The 26,373-nt window shown below is 39.3% G+C and overlaps 1 protein-coding gene across 4 annotated transcripts in view; it reads left to right on the top strand.

Annotated features, from left to right (window-relative positions):
* The first annotated feature begins 2,712 nt into the window (after nucleotides 1-2,712).
* ubr3 (ubiquitin protein ligase E3 component n-recognin 3) overlaps nucleotides 2,713-26,373 on the top strand; it is a 78,191-nt gene continuing 54,530 nt past the window's right edge. For 3 of the 4 annotated variants that reach the window (XM_079880258.1, XM_079880257.1, XM_079880259.1), the window contains exons 1-16: nucleotides 2,720-3,226; nucleotides 8,907-9,046; nucleotides 9,473-9,625; nucleotides 11,258-11,410; nucleotides 13,699-13,739; nucleotides 13,937-14,003; nucleotides 14,101-14,231; nucleotides 15,885-16,113; nucleotides 16,290-16,469; nucleotides 18,344-18,477; nucleotides 20,363-20,449; nucleotides 20,533-20,598; nucleotides 22,667-22,756; nucleotides 24,093-24,221; nucleotides 25,252-25,304; nucleotides 25,389-25,522. In XM_079880258.1, coding sequence (XP_079736384.1) covers nucleotides 2,790-3,226; nucleotides 8,907-9,046; nucleotides 9,473-9,625; nucleotides 11,258-11,410; nucleotides 13,699-13,739; nucleotides 13,937-14,003; nucleotides 14,101-14,231; nucleotides 15,885-16,113; nucleotides 16,290-16,469; nucleotides 18,344-18,477; nucleotides 20,363-20,449; nucleotides 20,533-20,598; nucleotides 22,667-22,756; nucleotides 24,093-24,221; nucleotides 25,252-25,304; nucleotides 25,389-25,522 — 2,224 coding nt within the window. In that variant the 5' untranslated portion in view covers nucleotides 2,720-2,789. Of the gene's footprint in view, nucleotides 3,227-8,906; nucleotides 9,047-9,472; nucleotides 9,626-11,257; nucleotides 11,411-13,698; nucleotides 13,740-13,936; nucleotides 14,004-14,100; nucleotides 14,232-15,884; nucleotides 16,114-16,289; nucleotides 16,470-18,343; nucleotides 18,478-20,362; nucleotides 20,450-20,532; nucleotides 20,599-22,666; nucleotides 22,757-24,092; nucleotides 24,222-25,251; nucleotides 25,305-25,388; nucleotides 25,523-26,373 lie in introns of all 4 variants that reach the window. The other variant, XM_079880260.1, reaches the window with a different exon arrangement.

The following is a 26,373-nucleotide window of genomic DNA, read 5'->3' on the forward strand; positions in this document are numbered from 1 at the left end:
TAATTTATGAATAGACCAGGTAGGAAGTGTCGTCTAACTCACAAGCAGATCAAGTCAACAAAGTCCCCAGCAGCGAGGGCTCGCAGGCCAGTTGGGGGTGAGGTTGTAACTGGTGAAGTGTCGATAAAAACATTCCTTGAGTAGTCCAATCCAAAGATAAAATCCCTGAAGCAGAAAACCAGTCCCGTCTCCAACACACCAGCACAACTATTGCAGCGGGGGACACTTATCAATATCAATGAAATATCACTTATCTATGAATTAAAAATGAGGACAATACTTTTTTTCCCCACTTCTTGTGGGTTATTTATACTATTATTATTATTGATTATTATGATGTTTACAAACTGATCCTAACTGGTTTTAATACAATTAATTAATCACACTATGAAAAATAGTAAATAGAAACCATAACAAATTAGGGCAAACGGTTCAGTATTATAACAAAAGTATGACTTTACAAAAACACATTACAAAAATAAAATGAATATGAGAACACAAATGTTTTAGGAAATATTCTTAATTTTCTGATTGTATTTTCATTTTCACAAACTGAATATACAATATACAGTTTTTTTTTTTTTTTGCAATAGCCTACACTGTAAAAAATTTGTAACCCTCCCAAATCAAAAATTTCAAGTGACCGATAACATCTAAATTTTTCAATTGGCCCAAGTGAAATTCTTTACAGTGTATCATTTCAATACCAGTTATTTAAGTAAACAGTCAGTTATATAAATAAGAAGAAAGGAACAAATTATGAGCAATAGGACAAATAAACAACAGAAAAAACACAAATGAAATAGACAGTAATTTAAGTTTTTGATAGTGATACGCCTATAGGTCTAGCATGTAGAAATAGAAATGTAAAATAAAAATAAGTAATACAGAAATTTGTAAAAGGAAAGCAATTTGTAATTGCTTCTTTGAAAATTGTTCTTTAAAAAAAAAAATATTATTATGGGTCCAAGCACTTAATGTGCCAAATGTTATCAAAAGATTTGCTAAATATTTGGATTTCTGATCACTCTTTCTGGTAACATTTCAATAAAAAAATCTTGATTTTCTATATTATATTTCAGCAGTTTAAATGTAGGCTACTTAACACACGGTGAGTTCTTGCTGAAGTGTTTTCTCTTTCTGTCACATTGGTAAGGTTACTGCAGTCTGAAGAGGTCTGATATCATTCTAGTATTAGAGAAACACAAAGTATTTTTGTTGAGTCATAAACACATGTTTACTTGTGAAGTTGAGTAATAATATATCAAGATATTCGTCCAAAATAGTCTCGGTAACCAACATGCTTCTGTCAGATAAGCAACATCTCACCCTGCCACCTGTCCAACCCTCTGTATAGAAATCAAACGACCACAACGCATCGCGAGAAAAACGCGAAATACACAAATTACACCTGCAAAACCTCGCGAGAAACACCAAACACTCGATCGGGCTCAACTTCCTGATTCCGCGAGAGGGCGCTCGTCGGCTCAACAAACGCATTCCTCCATTGAAACGCATTCGAATATCTGGACATTTTTGTCTTATTTGAGACATTTGTACACTAAAAAAAAGTATTCTTTTAAAGCTCTTATTTACTATCAATAGTCCCAGGGGTCCAAATTTGAATCTGATACAGTAATCGCGCTAAAATAATTCCAGTAATCACAACTGACTGTGACAGTCATGGTCCGTAAATAGTAGCCAATCACATGACGCAATTGTAGCAGCAAAAGTTTCACAGTGAGAAACTTTAATGAATTTAAAATACACAGTGGGATGTTAAATTAAGAGTAACATATTATATCTGACCAGATAGAGGTGATTTTTTATTTTAATTGGTTTTCTGTAATTTATTTAAATTTGATACTTTGATACTTTTTATTTGATATAAGATTGATACTGATGATTTATGCTCGTTTTGTAAAAGCGAGAAAGAGCTGTTGACGCATGCTTTTTTATTGCAAAATCATCCAATGTTTCTGGAGGGAATTGGTAGAATTTCTCTATAAGTTAGTAAAGGTTAAATACTATTTTACATTAAAATATATTATTAGGCTATTATGAAAACGAAGCTAACAGAGGCTTGGATACAATGTTCATTTATTTATACTGCTGGTAAAATTTTATATGTAAACAAAAGTAGCCTATGTAAACTCATTCACACACAGTCTGTTTATATTAGAATGGGGCTTTCTTATGTCTTTGAAATTGCTAAAAAACAAAAAGTCATTAACATAGCCTACTGTTTAAAATATTATGATATAGAACATTAACAGAAAGGCATTCATAACTGAAAGTTTTACAAACAAGACTGAGCTTACATTCAATCATCACATCACAATATTACATAGCATTCCATTCCCAACAGTAAGTAAGAGAAAAGAGAAAGAGAAAAAAAAGAAAGGAAATTAGGGGAGTAGGAAGTTTTTCAAATTATAAAACCAAAATCTTCCAATAAGGAGTACAAATACACTGCTTAGGGACTTTTCATCCCTCTCAATGTCTCCAAATATATATTATAAATCCCTCCTTAAAAAACAATAATCGTGGAGGAATTTTTATGCTATGCTATGTTTGTTGTTCTGTCTTTATTGAAAAAAAGAAAAGAAAAATGCTAGCGCTGGATAAAAGCGTCCGTTAAATGACTCAGAGGTAAATTAAGCTCCGCCCCTTTTAGCGTTCTGTTTATTGCCACACCAGAGCGCCGCTTAGCAAAGATCTCGCGAGATGCCTCGCGAACACAGCAACAAGACAACCAAAATAAAGTGAGCACAACAAACCCGGAGCGCATGATGGCGGCGTCGCTGCTGCGCCGGGACAAGAGATCCACCGCCGCCCACCTGAAGGCAGACCTCCAGCGGGCCGACAACAGCTCGGGGCTGCGGCAGCTGCGGGAGCTGCTGGACGCCGTGCTGGACCCGGAGCGCGGCTCGGACCCGGACCCGGAGGGGCTGGACTGGTGTAAATGGCTGCTGGCCGGAGGGGACGCTTTCGACGAGTTCTGCCGGACCGTCCGATCCTACGATAACGCCACCCTCTGCGGGCTGGTGTGGACCGCCAACTTCGTGGCCTACCGTTGCCGGACTTGCGGCATCTCTCCGTGCATGTCGCTGTGTGCGGAGTGCTTCAATAACAGCGACCACACGGGCCATGATTTTAACATGTTCCGGAGTCAGGCCGGCGGGGCCTGTGACTGCGGGGACGGGAACGTGATGAAAGAGAGCGGGTCAGTAGCCACTCTGAGCGGACATCTGACTGACTGTCAGGGGCTGTGTCTCAAACCCTTGGCAGTGAGCTGAGTCTGACTACACGGACAGCTTTATAGGGGTGTCATAGCATGGGCGCATCCCGAGTCAGATTTGGATGTCATATCATAGGCGGTAGGCAACCAAAACCAGCAGCGTTTTTGGGGATCATGGTGTCATTGCGATCTGCCTATCTTGCTATTATTGTTATTATTAGGCATCATAACATATGCGCGTCCCAAATCAGCAGCAGAATTTGAGGGAGCATCATTTTAATTACGTGAGATTGCAGGGACATGTTTTAATGTGCAGTATTTTTGGACATTGAACGTCCAAGCTGTCTACCTGGTCTTCATTTTTCCCCAGTAGAGTTCATTGGTGTGCTGGTTCAGCTGCATGTTGGCCATCATAGGAGAGGTCTGAATAAGCAGGAATTGTGGGCATCATAGTATTAAACCTAGTGAGCTGCCTATACCTAGATATCATAATATAGGAGCATCCCGAGTCTTGGGCAACATATTATAGGCGCAATCAAAATCAGCAGCGTTTTTGGGATCAGTCTCTGGCAGTTGTCCTAAGCCACGTTTATAAAAGCTACTTAAATGTACTAATTAAAACACACAAAGTTATTAAATTAAAGTGAAAACGGAAAATCTAAAAATAAAATTTGAATGCAAAATATTAACTAATGCTATAATAGTACATCAATGATACAAAAAAAACCCCAGGTGAAATCAGCAGCTGAATTGTACTGATCGGACTCTTCACAGTTAGCTTGCTGACTGCCTAGACAACAATTGAATTTGTATATCATCTTACAAATTAAATGAATTCTGTCTGAATCTGGAGAATCACAAGCCACTTTTCCACCATCGGGCGACACCGTTTGAATCTGTAATCGTGCCGTGCCTCACCAAGCTCAAGTGGAAATACAACTGGAACCGTCCCTCACTGTTCTCTGAACCGTTCGGCCTGACGGTGGAAAAGTAACTATAGTGTCAAACCTTGTAAACCGTCTTCTATACTCATAATCAGCAAAAAATGTGGACCTCGTAACATTGGCTTGTTGATCACATTATAGGTGCGCTCTGTTTCAGCAGCATGCCGCCATCAGGAGCACCCCGAATAAGCAGGATTTTTGGGCATCATAGTAGTGAGCATAGTGAGCTGCCGATACCTAGACAACATTTTTGGGAATCATATAGGCAGATCCTGAGTCAGAAATTTGATTAGGCGTCATTATCTCAAATCTAGTGAGCCTATGCTACATGGATAGCATAATTGGACATCGGTGCGTTCTAAATTAATATTAAGATTATAGGTTTTTGTGCATCATATTATAAAGCTAGTGACCTGACTACCCACGACAGTGTTTCCCAACCTTGTTCCTGAAGTGTTTCCCAAACTCTTCCTAATCAAACACAACTGATTCAGCTCAGCTTGTTAGTAGAGACTCCAAGACAAGAAATGTAGGGGTCAGATAATGCCTGATACAGACGCTGCGATTTCAGCAATCCTGTAAGATCGTTACAAATCACACTGTACGACGTGGATCTGATAAACTTGGGTACGACGTGTGTAGACTGAGCGATGATGACCGCTATTGAATCTTAGGCTACGACGCAAGTTAGTGTAAGAATAAAACATCATCAGCATGCGCTAGTGTAAAACAAACACAGCAAGATGAATCGTACTTTGTGGTTTTTATGTGCGCTGAAAGCAAGAGGAAGCGAAAGAGGAGAATATGGACTCGGTCATGGCTTGGGAAAAGACGCCAACTTGACGTCAATTTTGCAGATGGAGCTCGAGGGAAGTAGTTTTAAGCTTTAGCGCCATGTTGCGTTGATCAATGCACTATTACATGTTGCATTTTTATAGTCTAGTCACTAGACGTTGATCATAGCAGCAAACACATTAAACACACTAAATTTATGACACTGCCGAAAATGATCGCAGGCTGTCTTTGGTTGCCGTGACGACGTCTTTGAACCTCTCTCACTGCACGGCGTAGGACCACCATTTAGGAGCCATGACCACAGAAATCGCCACGATTGGTCATATTTCGTCTGGGACAGCCCAAAATCGTACAATGTATACCGGGCATTAGGGAGACATCCAAAATGTGCGCTGTCGGCGTGCCTCTAGGAATAGGATTGGGAAATACTGACCTACGGCATTGCATCACTGACACATCTGCAATCAGCAGCATTTGGGCCATCATAGCCTCCAACGTAGTGCACTGATTGGGGCATCATCTGCATCCTGAATCAGCAGCAGTTTTGGGCATCACCTCAATCCTAGTGTCTACCTATGCATAGTTATAGAGCATCAAATCATCTAAATCTGCATCATTTTTGTCATGATATTTATATAGGGGTGATTTGGTTCAGCATTATTTTTGGGCACTGTAGGCAATTCCCAAATTAGCAGCAGTTTTGAGTCTCAGCATTGAGAATCCTCAGCATTACCTGCACACGACTGTCCTGAATCAGCAGTATTTCGGGAAAAACACCCTCAAACCTAGTGAACCTGGCATCATATAATAGGTGTGTTGCTTGTCAGAAACATTTTGGAGCATCAAACGGCAGCGATTTCGGGCACCATTAATCATTAATCATTAAAAGTTTTGGGTGTGACAGGAATGGCCAGATTATACACCATGTCATTTTTGTTCACACTTCATTTCGATGGCTCTCTTTAGACATTCTACTGACTATGAGTAACTTGTCAACCAACTCATTAGAGTATTAGTTGACTGTAGTAGATCATTAGTAGACTGTTAGGTGTTAGGGTTCATGTTAGTAGAGTAAGTTAGTTTTTTTTTTTTTTGTCAGTAGAATATCTGTTGGGGAGCATCACTATAAAGTATTAGCAGATATTAATCAGACAATACTCTACTAATACTCTCCTGACTGGTAGTTGACATGTAGTTGCAAAGTTACTTACAGTTAGTAGAGTGTCTAAAGTGGACCATTGAAATAAAGTGTAACCTAATATTTACTTTGAAATAATTTTCACTCAGAAATAATAAGAAATGCAAATAATTACAAAGAAATGACAAGTAGCACATTGAATTAAACTTGAAATACAAGTAGAAAGACTAAAATAATAGTATTTCCTTGTAAAACGATTTGAAAAAATCTTCTTTTTTTTTTTACAGTTACTCTTTCAGAATCCGTTCCGAATCAACACATTTTTTGGCCATCTTACATGTATACATTCTTGTCGCTATTTTAATGCCACACACTAATGGTTACTAGTAAAACTGGTAAAAGTACGTTCCATTCAGATGTTGAGTATAGGCAACTCTCCTGGTTTTAGGCACAGCTGTGCGTTGAGTGATACACATGCACTAACACTAGGGCTGGCTGTCAGGGGAGGGTAACAGTGTGGATTGGGCGGTGGCACAGGATCACTGCCTTACAGAGAGTGCCACAGTCTGGGTTATTTTTAACTCCCCCACAGGGTCAGTGACAGGTCTCTTCCCTTGCTTCTCTCACGCTGCACAGGGCCTTCACTTCAACAGTTCAACGTGTAGAGGTTCAGATATTCAGATATGGGACTGTGCGTGACTGCTGTCAGCTGGAGCTCAAAAGATTCCCTGTATTTGATCAGTAAAGGGTGTAATTATCATGAAGTGTTTCGCTCTGCAGGAATGAGGATATAGATGTATTTATTATTGGTAGATGTTTACTGTGAAGAAACACTTTTGCTTTTGCTCTGGAGACTGACATCACACTACTCGCATGTTCTTTCTGATTCATAGTGAACCTAATCATCTGACCTCTTATTTAAAGAAGAAATCCATGGCCTTTTTAGTCCCGTTCACTGCCAAGTTTAGAGATGATGTTCACTATCTGTGTGAGTCTCATTATCTTAATCTTTAGATTATCAGTGCTATGTGACATTACATGTGCTGTAAATGCTGAGACAACACTGTAGACAGAAGGTAAATAACTCATTCAGTGCCCTGGTACATGCTGCATGACTTGGAAAAAATAAATAAGAAATTCTGATTAAAATTAAAAGTGCTGAGACTTAGTTTCATATCAAAATTTGAGATTATTTGATGGCAGGTGCACTACAAATAATTTTTGTCTAAATTACATTATAAAATGGATTGTTTCGGTCCTTGATTCTGATTGGTTGAGCCGCGTTCGAAGCCGTTGTAAATTACTCCACAAACACACACCTGTGACCGCATTACGTTAGTATTACTGCGCAACTGCCGTTTGTGATTCTTTGTTGCTGCATGTGTTGCTTAGCAACCTCTGTGGAACTACATTGCTTGGCGGAGGAATAAATGTGTTATAACGTTATATTTTTTGTTGCTGGTGTTTATTTATGAATAAAATAAATATTAAAATGAATATTTTTTTATGGAGTAAGCGGTTTTATATAAAGCAATAAGCCCCTTGAAGCCGTGTTTTACAGTGGATTTAGAACAGCTAAGGGGGTTTTAGGCACACTTTTAGGTGTCTTCGCGGGGCTTATTGCTTAAATTTACAATAATTATTTGTCGTCTTTTAAATTAGGTATACATGATATATCGGTCACCATATCGGTATCGACCGACATATGGTAATTTTTAAATGTTATTGTTATCGGTCCGATAAGAAAATGTTGCCGATATATATTAAAGCCAATACATAATGTATTATATCCTTCAGCTGAGACACTTCAGATGTGCACTGTTCTCCATTAATTTTTTTAATTGCTTGAAATATGATTGGAATCCCTGTCATATAGGCTACATATAATTATGTAATTATAATAGTGTTCTTGGGACATGGTTTTTAATTGTGAGACTTTTGTTTTTGTTACTCTCAGAAATTATATAAAAATTAGAATTTTGATTTATCGGCCAATACATCGGTTATCGGCTTTCATATGTAAAGAATTATCGTCCAAAATGTATATCGGTGCATCCCTAATTTAAATTACATTTTACTTTTTCGATAGGCTGTACTCTCGGATGTACTTCAAAATATGAAAGAAAAAAAAAAAAATCTGTCATTTCAATTTCCATGTGACTTTAATAGCCAGGTTTTTTGTGAGGAGAAATATACTTCCCATAATCCAGAACAGAAATCCACCAATCAGAGTCACTGTTTCCACAGAAAAGGCAATCACTGCAACCATTGAGTCCCATGAAGCATCAAGTCTTTCTCTCTACACTCCCAGTCTACTCGCATATTTCTATACTGAAGTAACATTCAGTACAGAGTTTTGTGTTTTAAAACTGTTTAAGTAACTTAAAGTTGGCATTGATTTTCATATGGTATTGAATATGTTCATTCCAAATTAAAATAACTTAAATGCATGTTTGTCCCCCCCGTCCCTGATTCTTAGTGATGTGATTCCCCTCTGCCCTGATTGGTTATTCATGGCTTTGTACTCCTTACTGAAGATTTTATATATGTTCCTCGGAAATTAATTGGAAACACTTCATGGACAAGACCAATGCTAAAGTTGGTGTTCACTGTTCTATGGTGATATGGATCAACTAGTGTTCCAGCACTTCTTTCATCCCTACAAAAGTCTGTAATGTTTGACATTTTAATTGATTAAAATGAAAACAGGATTTTTTTTTTTGTATAGTAAACAGCAAATGACTCTGCTTACATGTTCAATTCTAATTCGCATGCTCTTGTGTGACAGGTTTTGTAGTAGGCATCGGTTAAAAACGGGAGAGAACGTGCCATCAGTCCCTTGGGATCTGCTGCTCATGTCTGAGATGGTGCTGCCGCGGTTTATCATCACTATCATTCAGTACCTGAGAGACGGCTACACTGAACCAGGTGAGGACATCACTCCTCAATGCCCTTGTGCTGTTGTAACTTCTTTAAAGACCCCATAAAATGGCTTCACAGGCACACAAGGTTTGTCAGCTAAAGGCTATTCTGTTCATTTATGGGAATACACTACATGGCCACAAAGCAATGAAATAAAAGCCACAATTTCATTTCATGGGGCTCTCAGTGTTTAGTTTGGAGCCGTTTCAGTAGATTCAGCTCCTAAACTGACCAGACATATTGTGAAGCAACAAATAAGATAATCTGCATTAGTAAAATAATGCTTAAGTCAACAGCTTTCTCTGTGCTTTGGCATAATATCAGTCCCATGTGTATGACATGTACTGGCTGAGGCTGCTAATCGTGCCCACTGGGGTAACATATGCTGCTTTATTTTGTCTCACACACAAACATCTTATCATGTGCCTGCAGAGTCGGCCGCTGACCGAGATCTGCAGAAGGTTCTGCAACAGTTGGAGCCGCACATATCCTTCTTAGAAGAGCTCACCAAGATGGGCGGTGCCATGCGCACCGTTCTCACCAAGATCTTAACCAATCAGCAGACCTTTAAAGAACTGAGCATGGGTGAGTGTGAAATGTGGTTGAGCAATTTAAGTTGTTATTATAATTGGATGTGAATGCCTCGATCAGCAGTGTGCTGTTTCCAATCATTTGTTTTTACTTTTTTTTTTTATTGGGTTGTATAATTTTTCCCTGAGGTCTACATATAACGTTTTTTTGTTTTGTTTTTGTTTTTATCGTTATTTATTTATCTGACGATTTGCTACCCTGTTTCTGACCCTATAATTAAAAAGGCTGATTTTGCTGCTGTGACTTTAAGACCAATATATGCTAATTACCTTTGTTATGATTGGCTGCCCTCTTCGAATGTGAGATAACTAACTTAGAGGTTGTGGGTTTTCTGTCCTCTCAAAATATACTTTTTAACTGCCCATCCTTCATTAATGTGCCACTCAGTAAGACATTATCAGGGATCTTGTTGAAATAAACTTCAGCTACTTGTTTTTAACACAAGAAGCCATAAACACCACAGTATTCGGCAACTTTCCCTTAACTAACTCAAACAGTTAGAAACTAGTGTAGTGTCTTTCTTTTCTGCTGTTAGGGTAATAACGTCTTCACCTCACCTTTAAAGTCGACATGGAATGAAATCTATTTTCTAAATGCATGTTATAGATCTTATTGTGAATCATTTACTCCACTTAAACCGCTCCTGCAAGCTCACATTCATTTGCATCCACTTTTGAGTGCAACGCCCACATCTCGACATCCAATCAACAACCAATGCGAAGAAAAGATCTCTCGTCATGACATTTGCATCTAGTCACTTTTCCACCGTCGGGCTAAACCGTTCTCATTGCTTAACCGTTCCAGCCCAGCCGATCCGGATATGGTTTCATTTCCACTGCTCTTTGGTATATAATACGAATGGTTAGTCGTTGTATTGATAATGCAAGAGTTTACAGACGGTATGAGATGTAAATAGCGATCATGATATGGAGCATGATCAGATTTGCTTATAATTTTATAACTTCTCTCAAATAGCACGCTTGGCCACCTACAAAGAAGCTGGCAGCCTGGCAACAGACAAGTGGCCAATCCTGAGTGGCGACGTCACTAAACGCATTTCCACCAGCGCTGATAGCCAAATGTGTTGTGAATTCCGGGCCGAGAACGGTTTATAACTGTTTCGTGCCGCGCCGAGCTCAAGTGGAAATATAGCTGGAACCGTTCCTAACCATTCTTCGAACCGTTCGGCCAGACGGTGGAAAAGCGGCTTATGGTTCTGTGAAATACCTTTAACATCCATGTAACCTTTCCAGTCCACAAGAACTGTTCGCTGAAAGGTTATTCGGAGAACCTAAAATGGATCTCCTGTGGCATCACCGTGAAAATCCCATTTTTTTTAAGATTGTATCCTATATCCTACTTCCTCATTACTTAACTAGGCAAGCACATTTCTGACCTGTGTAAATGTGGACTTTCATGCGATGTATTTTGCTTTTTGCTTTAATAAATCCAATTTTTAATCAAGCTGTAATTGTAGCTATTGGCTTCCATAATAGGCTTTTTGGACAGAGGAAGATGTTTTTTGTTCTTTTTCACACTTGAGATGACCCATTTAAAATAGTCACAAATAATTTTAAACTCCCTTTTGGTCAGTGTTCTCACCTCTATATCGCCCCACACCCACAGGTCAAGAGGAGAATGTTTATGCAAAGAGGAACTATGAGAAGTATTTGTCAGCACTGAAGAGTTCGGGTCTGGTGTCAGTGGAGGAGAAAGGAGCAGGAGGAGCTGGCGCTGGGACAGCAACAGACACTTCAACAGGAGCGCTCAGTCTGCTGGGTAACACCGCTGTCTCCTCTGTGCTTTACCTGACTGTAGAGATGTCTTCATCCTCTTTTCTTCGTTGAATAGCGAAGAGTTGTCAAAAAGTACTGACTTTCAAATGTTAAACTTTGTGAATTCAGAATTTTTTCGTAAAATCGTAAACACCTCTGATTGGCCAATGGGCATTGTGTTCATGCGCTCAACGGATACGTCTGTGATTGGCTACAATGATCAATGCACGGGAGCGTTTGAGAGCACACGGAAGTGTTTGAAAGTGTTTAAAAAACAGGAGCGTTTAAAAGGACCGATCCGCTGATAGATGCCTGCTTTGTATCTGTGCAAGCGCTCGCTGAAGAGCGTCATTGATGTATATTTTCAACATGTTTTTGAAGCGTTGATCATTGTAGCCAATCACAGACATATCCGATGAGCGTGTACAATGACCATTATACAATGGTATGAGAGGTGTTTACGATTCCGCTCAAAGCGTCACATTTTTAAAATGTCAGTACCGACTTGGTACCGAAGTCTAGCCTGGAAATCCAGACCTAAATCTAAAAGATTAATGGTCTGGCGTCGACTAATGAAAAACGCCCAGCTCGAGGGGCGGCACCAAGCATGCATTTGAAAATCTCACTGCACGCAATTGGATAACACTACGACCAATCACAACAATAAACCCCATACGCTTAGCTACCAGCGGAGCTAACTGGTAGATTAGACTCTTGCCGTATCCGGTCGGCAAAACAGCAAAAACGCCCTTCTTGCAAAGGAACGATTCGAGCGGATTCTTCTGTTCCTGTTTTAGATAAAAAAGCCAAGTCTAATGGTGCGTTCACACCGGACGCGAATAGCGCGTCAGGCGCGAGTGATTTCAATGTTAAGTCAATGCAAAGACGCGTTACGCGCGTAAAAATTTCCTGCGGCGCGAATGAGGCGTAGAGCGTGGCGCGGTAGCCACGAATACGCCTCATTCGCGCGAATGGTGCGAATTGAGCGTCTGGCACGTTAAACGCGTTACGCGCGAATGATTTTTTTTTTTGGTGCTTTTTGTGCATTCACGCGTTTGACGCGAATTCGCGTCTGCCGCCCGAGTTGAAAAATCTGAACTTCTGCATCAATTCGCGCAGCGTTAACCAATCAGGAGCCTGCTTGCTGCTGTCACGTGGTGAAGTGACAGTTTATAATGTTATTTTATGTTTGGCCTCAATAAATTATTTTGTAATGACTAAAATGCAAAGCAAGCAAAGCAAACAAAGCAAATCTTTCACATAAAAACTCTATTTCAATATATGAGAGATACTCATTTTGTATTGAATGCTATTTATTCCATATCTATTCTAGATTATATGAAACATTATTAATCTAATGTAAAGACAACAAACACAATTTAGTGTATAAAAACTAAAAAATAAATTGACAGATTAGGTGGGTGCGGGCCAGGGTGAACCTCGCGCCGGGCTGTACAGCGCGGGCTCGTCAGGCAGCGACCACTCGAGGCCGAGGCCTTATACGGCCTATGCTGTCCTCGTCAGCGTCCTCACCGTTAGGTCCACCAAACCTAGCTCCTGGAGCAAATTGTGAAACTCCTGAAACCCTCCGGAGGGTCTGGTGGACCCGAGTACAGCGACGATGTCCCGTACGCAGCTGTTTCTACTCTCCAGAGCATATACGAGCGGTGACTCTCTCGATTAATGCTAATGCTAATGCTCGATAAACATCTAAAAAAGATGTCCGCCAACGGGTCAGAGGCGAAATCCGGAGGCGAAAGTTTCGAAACCCGTTGGCGGGCATCTTCAAAAGACCAAGTCAATTTCACTCTTGACGCGTGAATTAACACAAAGTGGTCAAGCGTATAACTAGACGCGGCAGGCGCGAATTTGATGCGCTATTCGTGTCCGGTGTGAACGCACAGTAACTCGTTCATTGTAGTGGCCAAAGCCGTTTCAAACAACTGGTGTTCATCCATAGCCATCTTGCAATGTTTACTAATGACTTCGACGTCACAGCGCTGTCGTCATCTGTTTAGCTCGCCTCTGGCCCGCCTATATCAGATAACCCGATGTGATTGGTGCAGCTCTGATCGAGGGGCATATTTAATGAGCATCATTACTCGACACCAGAGTAACTCGCTGAGCAAATTCAACTTGTGCTCTCGCGAGGACTCTGGATTACCAGGTTAACCGAAGTCTGTACTTTTTGACAACTCTAGAATAGCGTATTGATGACTCTTGGATGCTATGGTAACATGGTTTTAATATTTTGCTACATGTTTGTGGCAACTACTATTTTTTTTATTTTAGGAGCTACTGCTGCTGCCAGTCTGGAGGACTCTAGCAAAGAGGTAGGCACACAGACTTCAGCCACCAGTCAGAACAAACACTGCAGGGTGTGTCTGCCCATTGTGTTATTGTTGAGAACACGGCTTTATTTTGGCCGCTTTAGCAACGTGAACTTATTGACAAAGGGAATAGTTTTAGCTGGGCTCGTCGTTGAGAAGAGTGTGTCGAATGAAAGGTGTTTGATGTATTTGTTTGACAGGAGGATCAGGATGGGCTGCAGGGTGTGGGACAGAGGAAAAGAGTGAAGCTTAGTAGCAGTACCAAAGGTAAATCCCATTACATCTCATCATACTTAAATCTTGTTGGCATTTATTCTTCGAATAACAATAATTACATTTCCTTGCTCTTTTCCTGTTTTGTTAGATCCATCCATAATGGACACTCTGAAACATAAATGTTTTTTAGAAGAGTTATTGTTTTGGACTATTAAGTATGAATTTCCTCAGAAGATGGTCACTTTTTTGCTCAACATGTTGCCAGATCAGGATTACAAGGTATTTAATACTCTTAAACGTATTACATATGCAATATCCAAAATGAACCCGTGGTTTGTTTAAAGATGCCACATGATGCTTTTTACTGGCTTGTGTCTAATGTATCTGTTTGTGATGTATAAAGTCTGCAAGGTCTCCCACAAAAGGGATTTATTATATCTAACAGAAAACACTGATCCAGAACTGCCTGAAACATCAAATGAAGTCCAGATATTGCTTCTGCAAACGTCATAATTTGAGTTAGCATAATGCCCGCCCAAAGGTGTACACGAAGAAGGAAGGCTTTCATGGCATTTCGGATGTTGGTTCCGGTTGATCTGCTTAATCGTGTGCATTTTTTTTAAATCTGTTTACAATTGCATTAGAAGCCTTGGAAGCTGAAACTCGCATTATGGTAAAGTGCGTTACATTTCCATCACACGCTTGTGGTATTAGCCAGTCACAACACACTGGGTCAACTGCCCAATCAGAGCACTCTGAGCTTTTCAGAAGAAGGGGCTTTGTTGAAACCAGAACTCTCAGAGCGTTTCAGACAGACTGGGAATAGAGGTGCTGCAATAATGTACAGTATGTGGAAAAGTCATGTTTTTTTATTTAAAGCATGTTAACCTATTCTAATACACCACTAAACCTATAATGACCTTTTGAAATGGCAATAATTTGGCTTCTTGAAACATGTAAATCTTAAAAAGTCAAAATTTTGCCATTTGTCTCTCTATTTGCTACTTTGTGAGTTATGCTGTTTGCTCGTCTGCCATGACACTCGCTGTGAGAGAAATGCTGCAAGCGGTGTGATACAAAAGGTCAAATGTTTCCTGTAGTGTTACTAGTAGAATACCTCATGGCTGGAAAAGGCTCTCAACCAATCAGAATCGAGAATTCCATTACCAGTACCAGCTCGACTTGACTCGGCTCGTTTTTTGCTCCGTTTTCCATTGCCGATAGTACCTCCACAATAGTACCTGGTCATCATAGCGACGCCGCAGGAAACTGCCGTGACGTAATCTTCTACGCGACACACACACGCTACCCACACACACAGGATAATGGAGGAAATCGCGTCTGGCGCGTGCAATGATGACGCAGTGAATAGTGACGATTCTCTCTGACCAATCAGCAGTCTGCCGTGTTTTCACGTCACATTTTAGTATCGCCTCAGCTCGCTCAGAACCTCGCCGGAGGTGATACGAAAAAAAGTACCTGGAAGCTGGTACAGGTACAACGTTTACACAGTGGAAAACCAAACAAAGCGAGTCGAATCGAGTCGAGGCGAGCTGGTACTGTGTGGTGGAAAAGCGCCAATATATAAATAGCATATATATGTGTTTGCAAAGTTTCTTTTCTAGTTTTGCAAGGGAGCACAAATGTTTTGCAAGGAGCGCAGAATTTCTCGGGGACATATAATACTTTAGCGAGAGAATGCAAAAGCAGTGAAATACTTTTCCTCCCATCTCATATATCAAATATTTACAAATGTTTAGTAGTGTGTAAATTGTTCTGAATTCTTGCATATAACTTATTTATAGCTGGTGCAACCAGCACATGATCTCTAAAGAACCAAATTGCATTGTTCTAATATATTTGTTTATATAATTACATTTATAATATAGTTTTTTTTTACCAAGATGTGTACTTTCTTCTCCTGTGCCACAGATCACGTTCACTAAAACATTTGTACAACACTACGCCTTCATCATGAAGACCCTCATGAAGAGCCACGAGTCCGACACCATGTCCAACCGTATCGTTCACATCAGCGTTCAGCTCTTCAGTAACGAGGAGCTGGCGAGACACGTCACAGAGGAGTGCCATTTACTGGACATCATGGTCACTGTGCTTCTCTACATGATGGAGAGCTGCCTTATCAAGAGCGAACTGCAAGGTAACCAAAGGAAATAACCAAAGAAATGTATGCTACCATTCCTTCTGTTTCTGCTGGAGATGTACTGAACGCTGTATGCAAATTTCTTGAGGCGACAGCTGGGTGACCGGCTACATTTCCAGAATGTGCAAGTGAAAAATGTTTTGAAATGTCTTCTGTGTTTTTTAATGTCACAGATGAGGAGAATAATCGCCATGTGGTGGTCAACTGTGGTGAAGCTCTACTGAAGAATAACACCTATTGGCCTTTAGTTAGTGATTTTATTAATATCCTCTCACACCAAAGTGTGGCCAAGCGCTTCCTGGAGGATCGCTCTCTGCTGCTGCTCTGGATGAGCTTCGTCTCCTACTTCCAAGGTCAATAACTGACAGGAAATCCTGCCGTCATAGACGCTGTTTTTGTTTCAAAGTCTGTGGTGCTGTTTTTCCTTAGTTCTATGAATGGCACAATGAGAATGAATTAGCGTTTACTTGATTGTAAAATGGTTACAGCTAAAGGCTTAATTATGCCCAACTCTTACTATTTTTGTACAAATATCTAAACTTTAAATAAGTCAAGATACATTTACTTGAGGAGCAAAATGACCTAAGATGTTAAAGGAAAATAACTATAATGATAAAGATATAAAAGTATAGCAGAGTCCACACCACAACTATAACGATAACGGCATAGAGAAACAATATAGTTGGAATCCCTTTCAGAATTATTTTTCCCGCTGATGAACGGCAAAAAAACATTGACAGCCAATCAGAATCCACCAAACTTTAAAAAGCTTGTGCATTTAAATCGGCAAGGCGACAGAACTGAAGCGCACTTAAACAATAAACAGAACGATACTGTGTGCTGGTGTGGACGCTAATAAAGTTATCATTATACTGTAGTTACCTTTATAGTTATTGTTCTTGGTGTCTTGTTTTCTGAAATATGTCAAAATGATGTGAGTTGATGCTTAAATCAAGAAGAAACATCTACCAATAGGGTCAGACAAATATATTTTTTCTTGTTTTAAACAAACTCTTAATTTTGATACATTTTTCAGAAAACAAGATGTAATATCGTACGTTAGTTTGCGTCTCAAGTAAATTGTTTCTTGATTTAAGGATGTTTTGATATTGTTACTGGAAAACAATACAAAAATCTTTTATTTTGTGCAGTGAATGAATACTATATTGTGATTGTATTTACAATATAGCTTGATATCGAATGCCTTATATAAATGCTTACTTCGAAATAAGAAGCATCTAGGACTATTTATTTTACAAAGTTAATTTTAGTTTTGATTAAAGGGATACTTCACTTTTTTTGGAAATAGGCTCATTTTACAACTCCCCCAGAGTTAAACGGTTGAGTTTTACCGTTTTCAAATCCATTCAGCCGAACTCCGGGTCTGGCGGTACCACTTTTAGCATAGCTTAGCATAGATCATTGAATCGGACAAGACCATTAGCATCTCTCTCAAAAAAATGACCAAAGAGTTTCGATATTTTTCCTATTTAAAACTTGACTCTTCTGTAGTTACATCGTGTACTAAGACCGACGGAAAATGAAAAGTTGTGATTTTCTAGGCTGATATGGCTAGGAACTATACTCTCATTCCTGCGTAATAATCAAGAAACTTTGCTGCCGTACCATGAGTCCAGCAGGCGTAATGATATGACGCAGCGCCTGAAAATAGTCCCCAGCTCAGTAACTTCCAACGTGACCGGGACTAAGTTTGTCTAACCTATTAGACCTATTTTCAGGCGCTGCGTCATATCATTACGCCTGCTGCACTCATGGTACGGCAGCAAAGTTTCTTGATTATTACGCAGGAATTACAGTATAGTTCCTAGCCATATCAGCCTAGAAAATCGCAACTTTTCATTTTCCGTCGGTCTTAGTACACGATGTAACTACAGAAGAGTCAAGTTTTAAATAGGAAAAATATCGAATTTCTTTGGTCATTTTTTTGAGAGAGATGCTAATGGTCTTGTCCGATTCAATGATCTATGCTAAGCTATGCTAAAAGTGGTACCGCCAGACCCGGAGTTCGGCTGAATGGATTTGAAAACGGTGAAACTCAACCGTTTAAATCTGGGGGAGTTGTAAAATGAGCCTATTTCCAAAAAAAGTGGAGTATCCCTTTAAATCACAGAACTGTAGGTTATGTTACAACTGAAACTTGATTTCGGTGAGTCAAGAATTCCCTCTGATGTTATTGATTTCTTCCCTGTATCTTCTGCTCTGTCAGGGATGAATCTGAACAAGAGAGAGCTGAATGAGCACGTGGAGTTCGAGTCTCAGACGTATTATGCAGCGTTTGCAGCTGAGCTGGAGGCCTGTGCTCAGCCCATGTGGGGTCTCCTCACACACTGCAAAGTCAAAGTGAGCTACATTCATCTCTGCATGCGTCACTCCAGCACCTTTCTATTTGTAATATTCTCTTTTATCTGCTGCATACTGAGTTATATTTTAGGTTGTCTTTTTTATTTTTTATTGCAGGTTATAAATGTTGTCGTACAATAGCGACATGTAACTTGATAAATGAGTTCAAGGGCCATTCACACAGAACAAGTTTTGCATTCAAAAATGTGAGATTTTGGCAGTAGAAAGGGGGGAAAACACAAGGTCTTGAGACTCTGTTTTGTTTTTCCAAATTGAACTTATTTTACTCTAAACACTTCGTCTTAGAGTGCTGTGTTATGTTAGACACTGGTTTAGCGGTCAAACATGTCCATCTAGCGCAGGGGATCTCAACCCACAACAATATCGTCCACATATTTGAAGGTCCTCCCTACTTGGAATAGCTTGAAAGATGTATTTTCATTATAAAAATAACCTAATACTAATCTTGATTTTTAGTTGTTTTGTTTTAGCTTAATTTAATGCTTGTTTTGTCTTATTTTAAATAGTATTAAGTAAGGCTGTCACAATTCCTCGATTAAAGTCGAGTATTCAATTTTAATAATCCTCGATTGCAATTTACACGTGTCAAGTAACCGGCAAAATACCGCAAATGGTGCATTTCCCGTACGAGAATCCATGTACCGCATTTTTACACAGTTGCTTATAATGTTCATCTGGGAATGCAAACTATGTGAACCATTTCATCAGATTTGTAAGTGAAACAATTTTTAAACCTATGCCAACACATGAGAATACATATGTTTCTAAATATGCAAATAGTTTCAAAATAAGTTTAAACCTTTGAGTTTTCATGTTTTTCAAGAAATTACATTGGCTGCATTTCTATAGTAAAGAAGCTGTCTGTTAGGGGGTAACCGTTTAGGACCCAAGGACCAGATGTTTGAAAGAAGACCCAGAGTCAGAATTATAATAAATTAAAGAAAAGTTTTACTGAAGATAGTTTGCAGTTTCATCAGCAGAAGTTCAGCTTCAAGACTCACACAGGAGTTCGTAGGCCACTCCGCTTACAGTTACAAAGATCACAGCAGTTATACCCTCCACCAAGCTCTAAGCTACGTCATTGCTTCAGGTTGCAGTTTCTGGTTGGCTAAGAAATAGATAAACATAGTAATTTTCCACACATATACAGATAGACTGAAGCATGAAGCTGACACTCGGACCCTGAAGTTAGGCTCGTCGTGACCTTCCAGGTCACAGATTTGGGTTGCTGGGCACCAGCATGTCCCGAACAACAACTCAGTCAATGTCCAATAATGTCAGTGGTTCCTTAACCTGTAAGCAAGAAGACTAACACACACACCGACACACAGCTTTTCCCAGGTTGGATTTGGCCAGGCTCTAACTATAAACAGGAGAGTCCTCTCAAAACATCAAGATAATGCGTTCATTCTCTCAAGGAGAGCTACACTTTAGTCTAACTGGAAAGTAAGGCTTTAACAGAAATGGTCCCTTAAAATATTGGCTTCAATGACCCCTATGTGTTTTAACACGTTGAAGACCTTTCTCAAACACAAAACATTTCCCTATTTAATTTCAGGAAGCCGGGTTAAATGAGCAAGCACTGTTATTGTGTTCAGATATCAAATACAGACATTAGAGAATACATGAAAAGTCCAGTAATCACACTGGTAACTTCTATAACAAAGTAAAATCTCCAGAGAAGAACTCATTTGATATTTAGAAGGAAAAATATTGATCAATACCTTGATTATAATCACTCATTACATATGTTTATGTAGAAAAACAATATAAAATCAGCACAGTGGAATGCAGAAATGTATTCTGTGTGAACTGGCCCTGTTTAGTGGCTTAAGTTTGAATTGAACATGTTTTGTGTTGTCAGGAGACCCAGGAGTACACTAAGACAGTGGTGCGGTACTGTCTGGAAACTCTTCAGATGTGGTTTGATGCCATTGGGTTTGTAGATGAGGTACAGTCTTGATGCTTAAACTGTCAGATTAAATGTCTTCATGAATGTGGAACTGGTGAGAAATCTTTCTCTCTCTGTCACAGCCTTCCCTCAACCAGCTGACCTTTCATTTACCCCTTCATCGATACTACGCCATGTTCCTCAGCAAGGTGAGCTTGGAGCCCAGTCCGACACACTCAGAACCTGTACAGTATTTTCAAGTTCCTGTATGAATTAGTCTTGTTGAACAAACTGGTTGAGTGAATAATTTAATGTCTCGCTGATAAAGACAGTAAATTGTTGCCTACTATTTACAAAACGATGTAAACTGCAGAGAGTCATTGAAAAATCCCCACCACTAATGCACAGACTGACAGCCTGAAATGAGCAAACACGTGAACTCTTAGATCAAGACTTCTATGTTAAATGTAAATTAACAGGGTCACATAAATCCTGGGCAGCTTTGCCCCAATTAGAACTCATTTGTACTAAAACGTAGCATGAATTTAAGTTGGTGCAACAAGCACTCCAGTCATTCACAGGTTAAACTGGCAAATACAGCCAATCACTAAAATGAAATTTTAGAAGTGTCTTCTATAATGAAGTAAAACCAAATGCTTAATTCTAAGGGCCAGATTTACTAAATTGGGCAAATTAGCGGGAGAGGGCAATTTCATAAAAGCGCCGATGGGAGTGTGAAGTTCTGGTCGTGATCTACTGACGACGCACAAATTAAAGAACACAGACGCAGCCGGATCATTCCCATAATGACCAACATAATCTACCGAGAGCAGCGCACATTAGCGTCTGGTTTAAGACGAGCTTTTTTTAAACAACGGCGTTAAATAATGGCACAAGTACCAGTAAATACCAGTAAATCACCTGACATGATTCATTTATATATTCTCCTCCCATAAAAGGGTCTGAAAGGGAAACTCCTACAAATGCCTATGTTCTGAAAACTAAAGAGATGACTATTGATTATAGATTGAGGGGGAAATCAATTGATGATAAGCAGATAAGTATTAATGGAGCGGGTATCCAGAGTGTTGAACAGTACAAGTATTTGGGTACTGTATTAGATTGTAAATTGACGTTTTCCGCAAATACTGATGCTTTGTGTAAGAAGGGGCAGCAAAGATTGTATTGCTTACGGAAACTGAGGTCATTTAATGTGGATAAAACATTGATGTGCATGTTTTATAGATCCTATATTGAGTCGGTTGTATCCTTTTCATTGTTGTGCTGGTTCAACTCTCTGAATGTGAAAAATAAAAACCGTATTGAGAGGATGGTAAATCAGGGAAACAAAATAACAGGGAGGAAGCAGATGACCATGGCTCAGTTATACCATAGACAGGCTTTGGGTAAAGCCGAGAACATTTTGTTAGATGATTCTCACCCCTTGAATTCTGAGTTCTATCTTCTCCCGTCTGGTAGCCGGTATAGAACTCCGCTTAGTAAAACTAATCGGTTTAAAAATTCATTTGTCCCCTCAGCTGTGAAGTTTTTAAATTCTAGGTAAATTTATTTATTGGGTACTTTCTCTTTTCTCCTATTTTTGTGTATGTGTGAGTGATACTGTTTTATGTGTATGCCTGTTTGCTGCAACCAAATTGCCTACGGGAAATGAATAAAGATGAACTGAACTGAACTGAACTGAACAATAAGTTCAGCCGCAAAAATATCCCTGTCCACGCCTTTTCAGCGCTAATTTTTCACTGCGTGTCTTTAGTAAATCCTGATAGTAGTTTTTTAACGCCAAAAGAGGGTTTGCGCTGGTGCAAGCTGTTAGTAAATCTGGCCCTAAATGTGGAGGTATTTTAATAAAATACAACATTATACTGGTATGGTCTACAGTTAGTAATAATAATAGTGCAATTGACATATCGCAATATTGAAATAATTTATTTTCACTCCGCATCAAGTACGAAGCTTTGACGTTTAACGAAGGACCTCATGGATATGTTGGTTCGAATTAAGGGTTCATCCAAAATTGGGGCACTGTTTATATGAGATTTACTGACATGAAGAAGTTTGGTGGCTTTCTCCATGCATATATGAATTAATTGAAGAGTATCTAATGTATTGATGTCATTTCCTCAGAAACACCGAAAGAGTCCAAACCCTCCAGAGCTGCTCCAGGATCAGATGTTAATTAGTTCTAGTTATAGTTCTGTTTGAAGTCTTTATTTTATGTGCATTATTATAAACGGATCCATTTTTGTTGTTTTGCAGGGAGTGAAGTGTCAAGGTCTGGATTTGGACAGTTTGCTTCCTGATCAGGAGATGCTGATGAAGATCATGGTTCACCCTCTTCAGATACAGGTAATGCATGATGGAGATGAATTGAAATATTAAGATAAGAACAAACAAACTGAGAAGAAACACCTGATTGTGTGTAGTTAAAGCAAAAGCTCACCAAAATTAAAATTCTGCCAGATTTATTCATCCTCATGTCAAAAATCATACAAACTCTTATGATTCCATATCTTATATTCTAAAACTGTTGGACCAGGGCTGAAACTACTAAAAGTATGACGTAAAATAACCCATATGACTCATCCGGTATTATTCAAGTCTTCTGAAGTCGTATAATGATACTGTACAGTATGTTGAGACTTTGTTTTAGGAACTAGTTTGACCTGCTGGCAGTTAGTCAAGGCGTAATCGGTTTTACTTTTAGACCAACCTACTTTATGTAACTGTCATACTGTGAAAAGTTATGACCAGTCCTAAAGAAAAGAATTTGATGACTAACTTGTAAAGTTTTAGCACTTTATGCACTCTTCCACAGATGAATATTCAATATAATATAATAATATAAGATAAGTTATTCACTGAAAATCCTCCCACCGCCACAGTTCTTTAATCTCATTTATGCTTGGATACATTCAAACACAACAAAAACCATTGGATCTTGTGACGATGTATTCAAATGTTTTTTTTTAATTAAACATAAACAAGTCAAATGTACTTGACTAGACAAAATAAAATAAAATTCTGTATCAAAATTTATAAGGAAAGACCAGTACTTTGTTTAGGCTTGGTCTGTAGGGAATTCCAAACCTGCGCACATATATTCAAACGCACATAACTATAGAACCAATTCTTAATGTGCATCAGCGTTTCTCACAGGTTCGCGTTTAAAGTCTGTGTAGAGAGAATGGTGTCGTCTTAGCGGCCCCTAATTTAATAACTAATGATTGTTGCGACGGAAGCGAATCAATCAAAACTAACTTTAGCTGGAAAATAACTTTATTAAAGAAACGCTATAAAGCCAAAACAATCTCTGTTACCTTAAATTATACGTTTATCTCTGTAAAGCTGCTTTGAAACAATCTACATTGTTAAAAGCGCTATATAAATGAAGATGACTTGACTTGACTTCTTTTATGATAACATTAGTGTTTTTGATAAGCTATGCCCATCTAATATAGTTCTTTTGTTTGGTCTTCATTTTGTCCATCTGTGCATTAATGCGACTGAAGCAGAGGACATTGTGTTGTGTAATGTTGCAGCCGTTTGTCATAAATCTTGACCGATGTCTCGCGTTTCACTTCTGGTGTGTGACTTAATGTCAAGTGACATTGTTATGATGTTAATTCTACAGTGTGTGATAAGTAGATGGTATCCACAAATGGATCTGTGTTTGTGTGTGCAGGCTAGCCTGTCTGAGATCCACAGTAACATGTGGGTGAGAAATGGGCTGCAGATTAAAGGTCAGGCCATGACCTATGTCCAGTCTCACTTCTGTAACTCTATGATTGACCCGGACATCTACCTCCTGCAGGTAACACACACGACACCCCGACATCCCTCGCTCACTCACCTCACACTTCTGGACTTGAAGTATGAGTTCATCCAAGGTCCAAAATTCTTTGCCACACATGATTTTGGTTTGGTTTTTTGTTTGGTTTTGCTGACAGACAAAACAGATTTGTTTTATTTTGTTTGGTTTTGCAGAAAGACAGCACAGGTCATTGCGTCACTCGCATTATCAAAACATTTTCATTTTTTGGACATGATTGCGTTCCTCATGGCTAAATGTGTGGAATATTCCATGTTTCCATATTAAGATAAACCTATGTTGGTTAATTTTCTTCTGAGGTAAAAGTTGTTGGCAGATGCACAATACAACACATTTTCTTCAGAAGACAGTTTGATCTGAATCACGTACATCATTTGGTGAGGGTCAGGCAGTCGTTATAATCAGTTTTTAAAGGAACACGGTGACTTTTTGGGACTTTAGCTTATTCACCGTATCCCCCAGAGTTAGATTAGATAAGTCCACCTGTGAAGCCCCGTGGTGAGGAGCAGAGAGTTCGCTCAGAGTTGGAGTAAATCACTCTGCAGATGTAGCAGTGCTTCGCCTTCTGAGAATATAGTTCCCAGTATGTATACGGTTAGAAGATGGTTGTCTTATGTGACCTTGTTATCTGTACACGCTGTGACTATACAAATCACAAAATGTAAATAGGAAAATGTTGGCGTTATTTTGTCACTTATTGGGATCAGTATGCTAGCTGGAGCCGTTTACCTCCAGTATTTGTGCTAAGCTAGGCTAGCGGTGGGTGCGTCAGACAGAGTTACGGCACGCACAGAGATGAAAAGGGTATGTATGGACTTATCTAACTCTGGGGATACGGTGAATAAGCTGAAGTCCCAAAAAGTCAGCGTGTTCCTTTAACCATGTATTTTGTGTATTTCTTTCTAAATTTGCTGGCTATCTTACCCTTTTGCTATTCACGTTTAGCACTTTGTTAATAGACACTGCATGTTTCCTCCTGAGACTATAATAATATATATTTTTTTGTCTTCAGGTGTGTGCATCTAGACTGGATCCAGATTACTTCATTTCCTCAGTGTTTGAGAGGTACAGCAACGTTTGTGTTTTCACAGATTGTTTCCAGCATCCATTGTTTAGAGATGTCTCCTAAAAGCTTTGTGTTTCTGTCAGGTTTAAGGTGGTGGACTTGCTGACGATGGCGTCTCAACATCAGAACGCAGTGCTGGACTCAGAGCAGGAGAGACCCATGCTGGAGGGAGCGCTCACCTTCCTGGTCATACTGAGCAGTCTCCGAATACACCTGGGTACGTCATCTCTTTTTCAGTTTGAAGCTCAATAACATTAAAAAGCTAACATACACAAGATCTATCATTAGTTGGAATGTGTTACTTCTAATTGGTGAATCTGCGGCTACACTCATACATGGGGGAAACTGCGAAAACGGGAGTAAAACAAACGATTGTCTGCTTAAATGAAAGGCAGTTGGATTTGACTGTGATCCTTACAACTTACCAAAGAACCAGTGGTCCATGGACATTGGCATGTGGCCAGGAATCGGGTTTCCTGATATTTATATCTCAAGTGGTCCAATGGAGGTTGCTTGACCACGTTTAATAAAAAAATAAAAAAATAATGTAACCTCCATATATTGCTATTGCAAAACTTTTTTTTTTTAAATTTTTTAAATTTTAATTGGTTTAACCACATCGGTTGTCTTTGTCAAGTCAAGTCAAGTCATCTTCATTTATATAGCGCTTTTAACAACGTAGATTGTTTCAAAGCAGCTTCACAGAGATAAGCGTATAATTTAAGGTAACAGAGATCGTTTTGGCTTTATAGCAGAGTTAAGTTATTTTCCATCTAAAGTTAGTTTTGATTGATTTGCTTCCGTCGCAACGATCATTTGTTATTAAATTAGGGGCCGCTAAGACGACACCATTCCCTCTACACAGACTTTAAACGCGAACCTGTGAGAAACGCTGATGGCGTTCACATGTGCATTTAGAATGGGTTCTATAGTTATGTGCGTTTGAAAATACGCAGGTTTGTCTTTCCTTATAAATTTTGATAAAGAATTTTATTTTATTTTGTTGCTTTGGGGTAGGAACGCGAAACGAATTTCCCGACAACGCCTTATCTGTAGAGTGGTAGAGGG

Source organism: Squalius cephalus (assembly GCF_949319135.1).
Source record: "Squalius cephalus genome assembly, chromosome: 9".
In the NCBI taxonomy this organism is placed as follows: Eukaryota; Metazoa; Chordata; class Actinopteri; order Cypriniformes; family Leuciscidae; genus Squalius; species Squalius cephalus.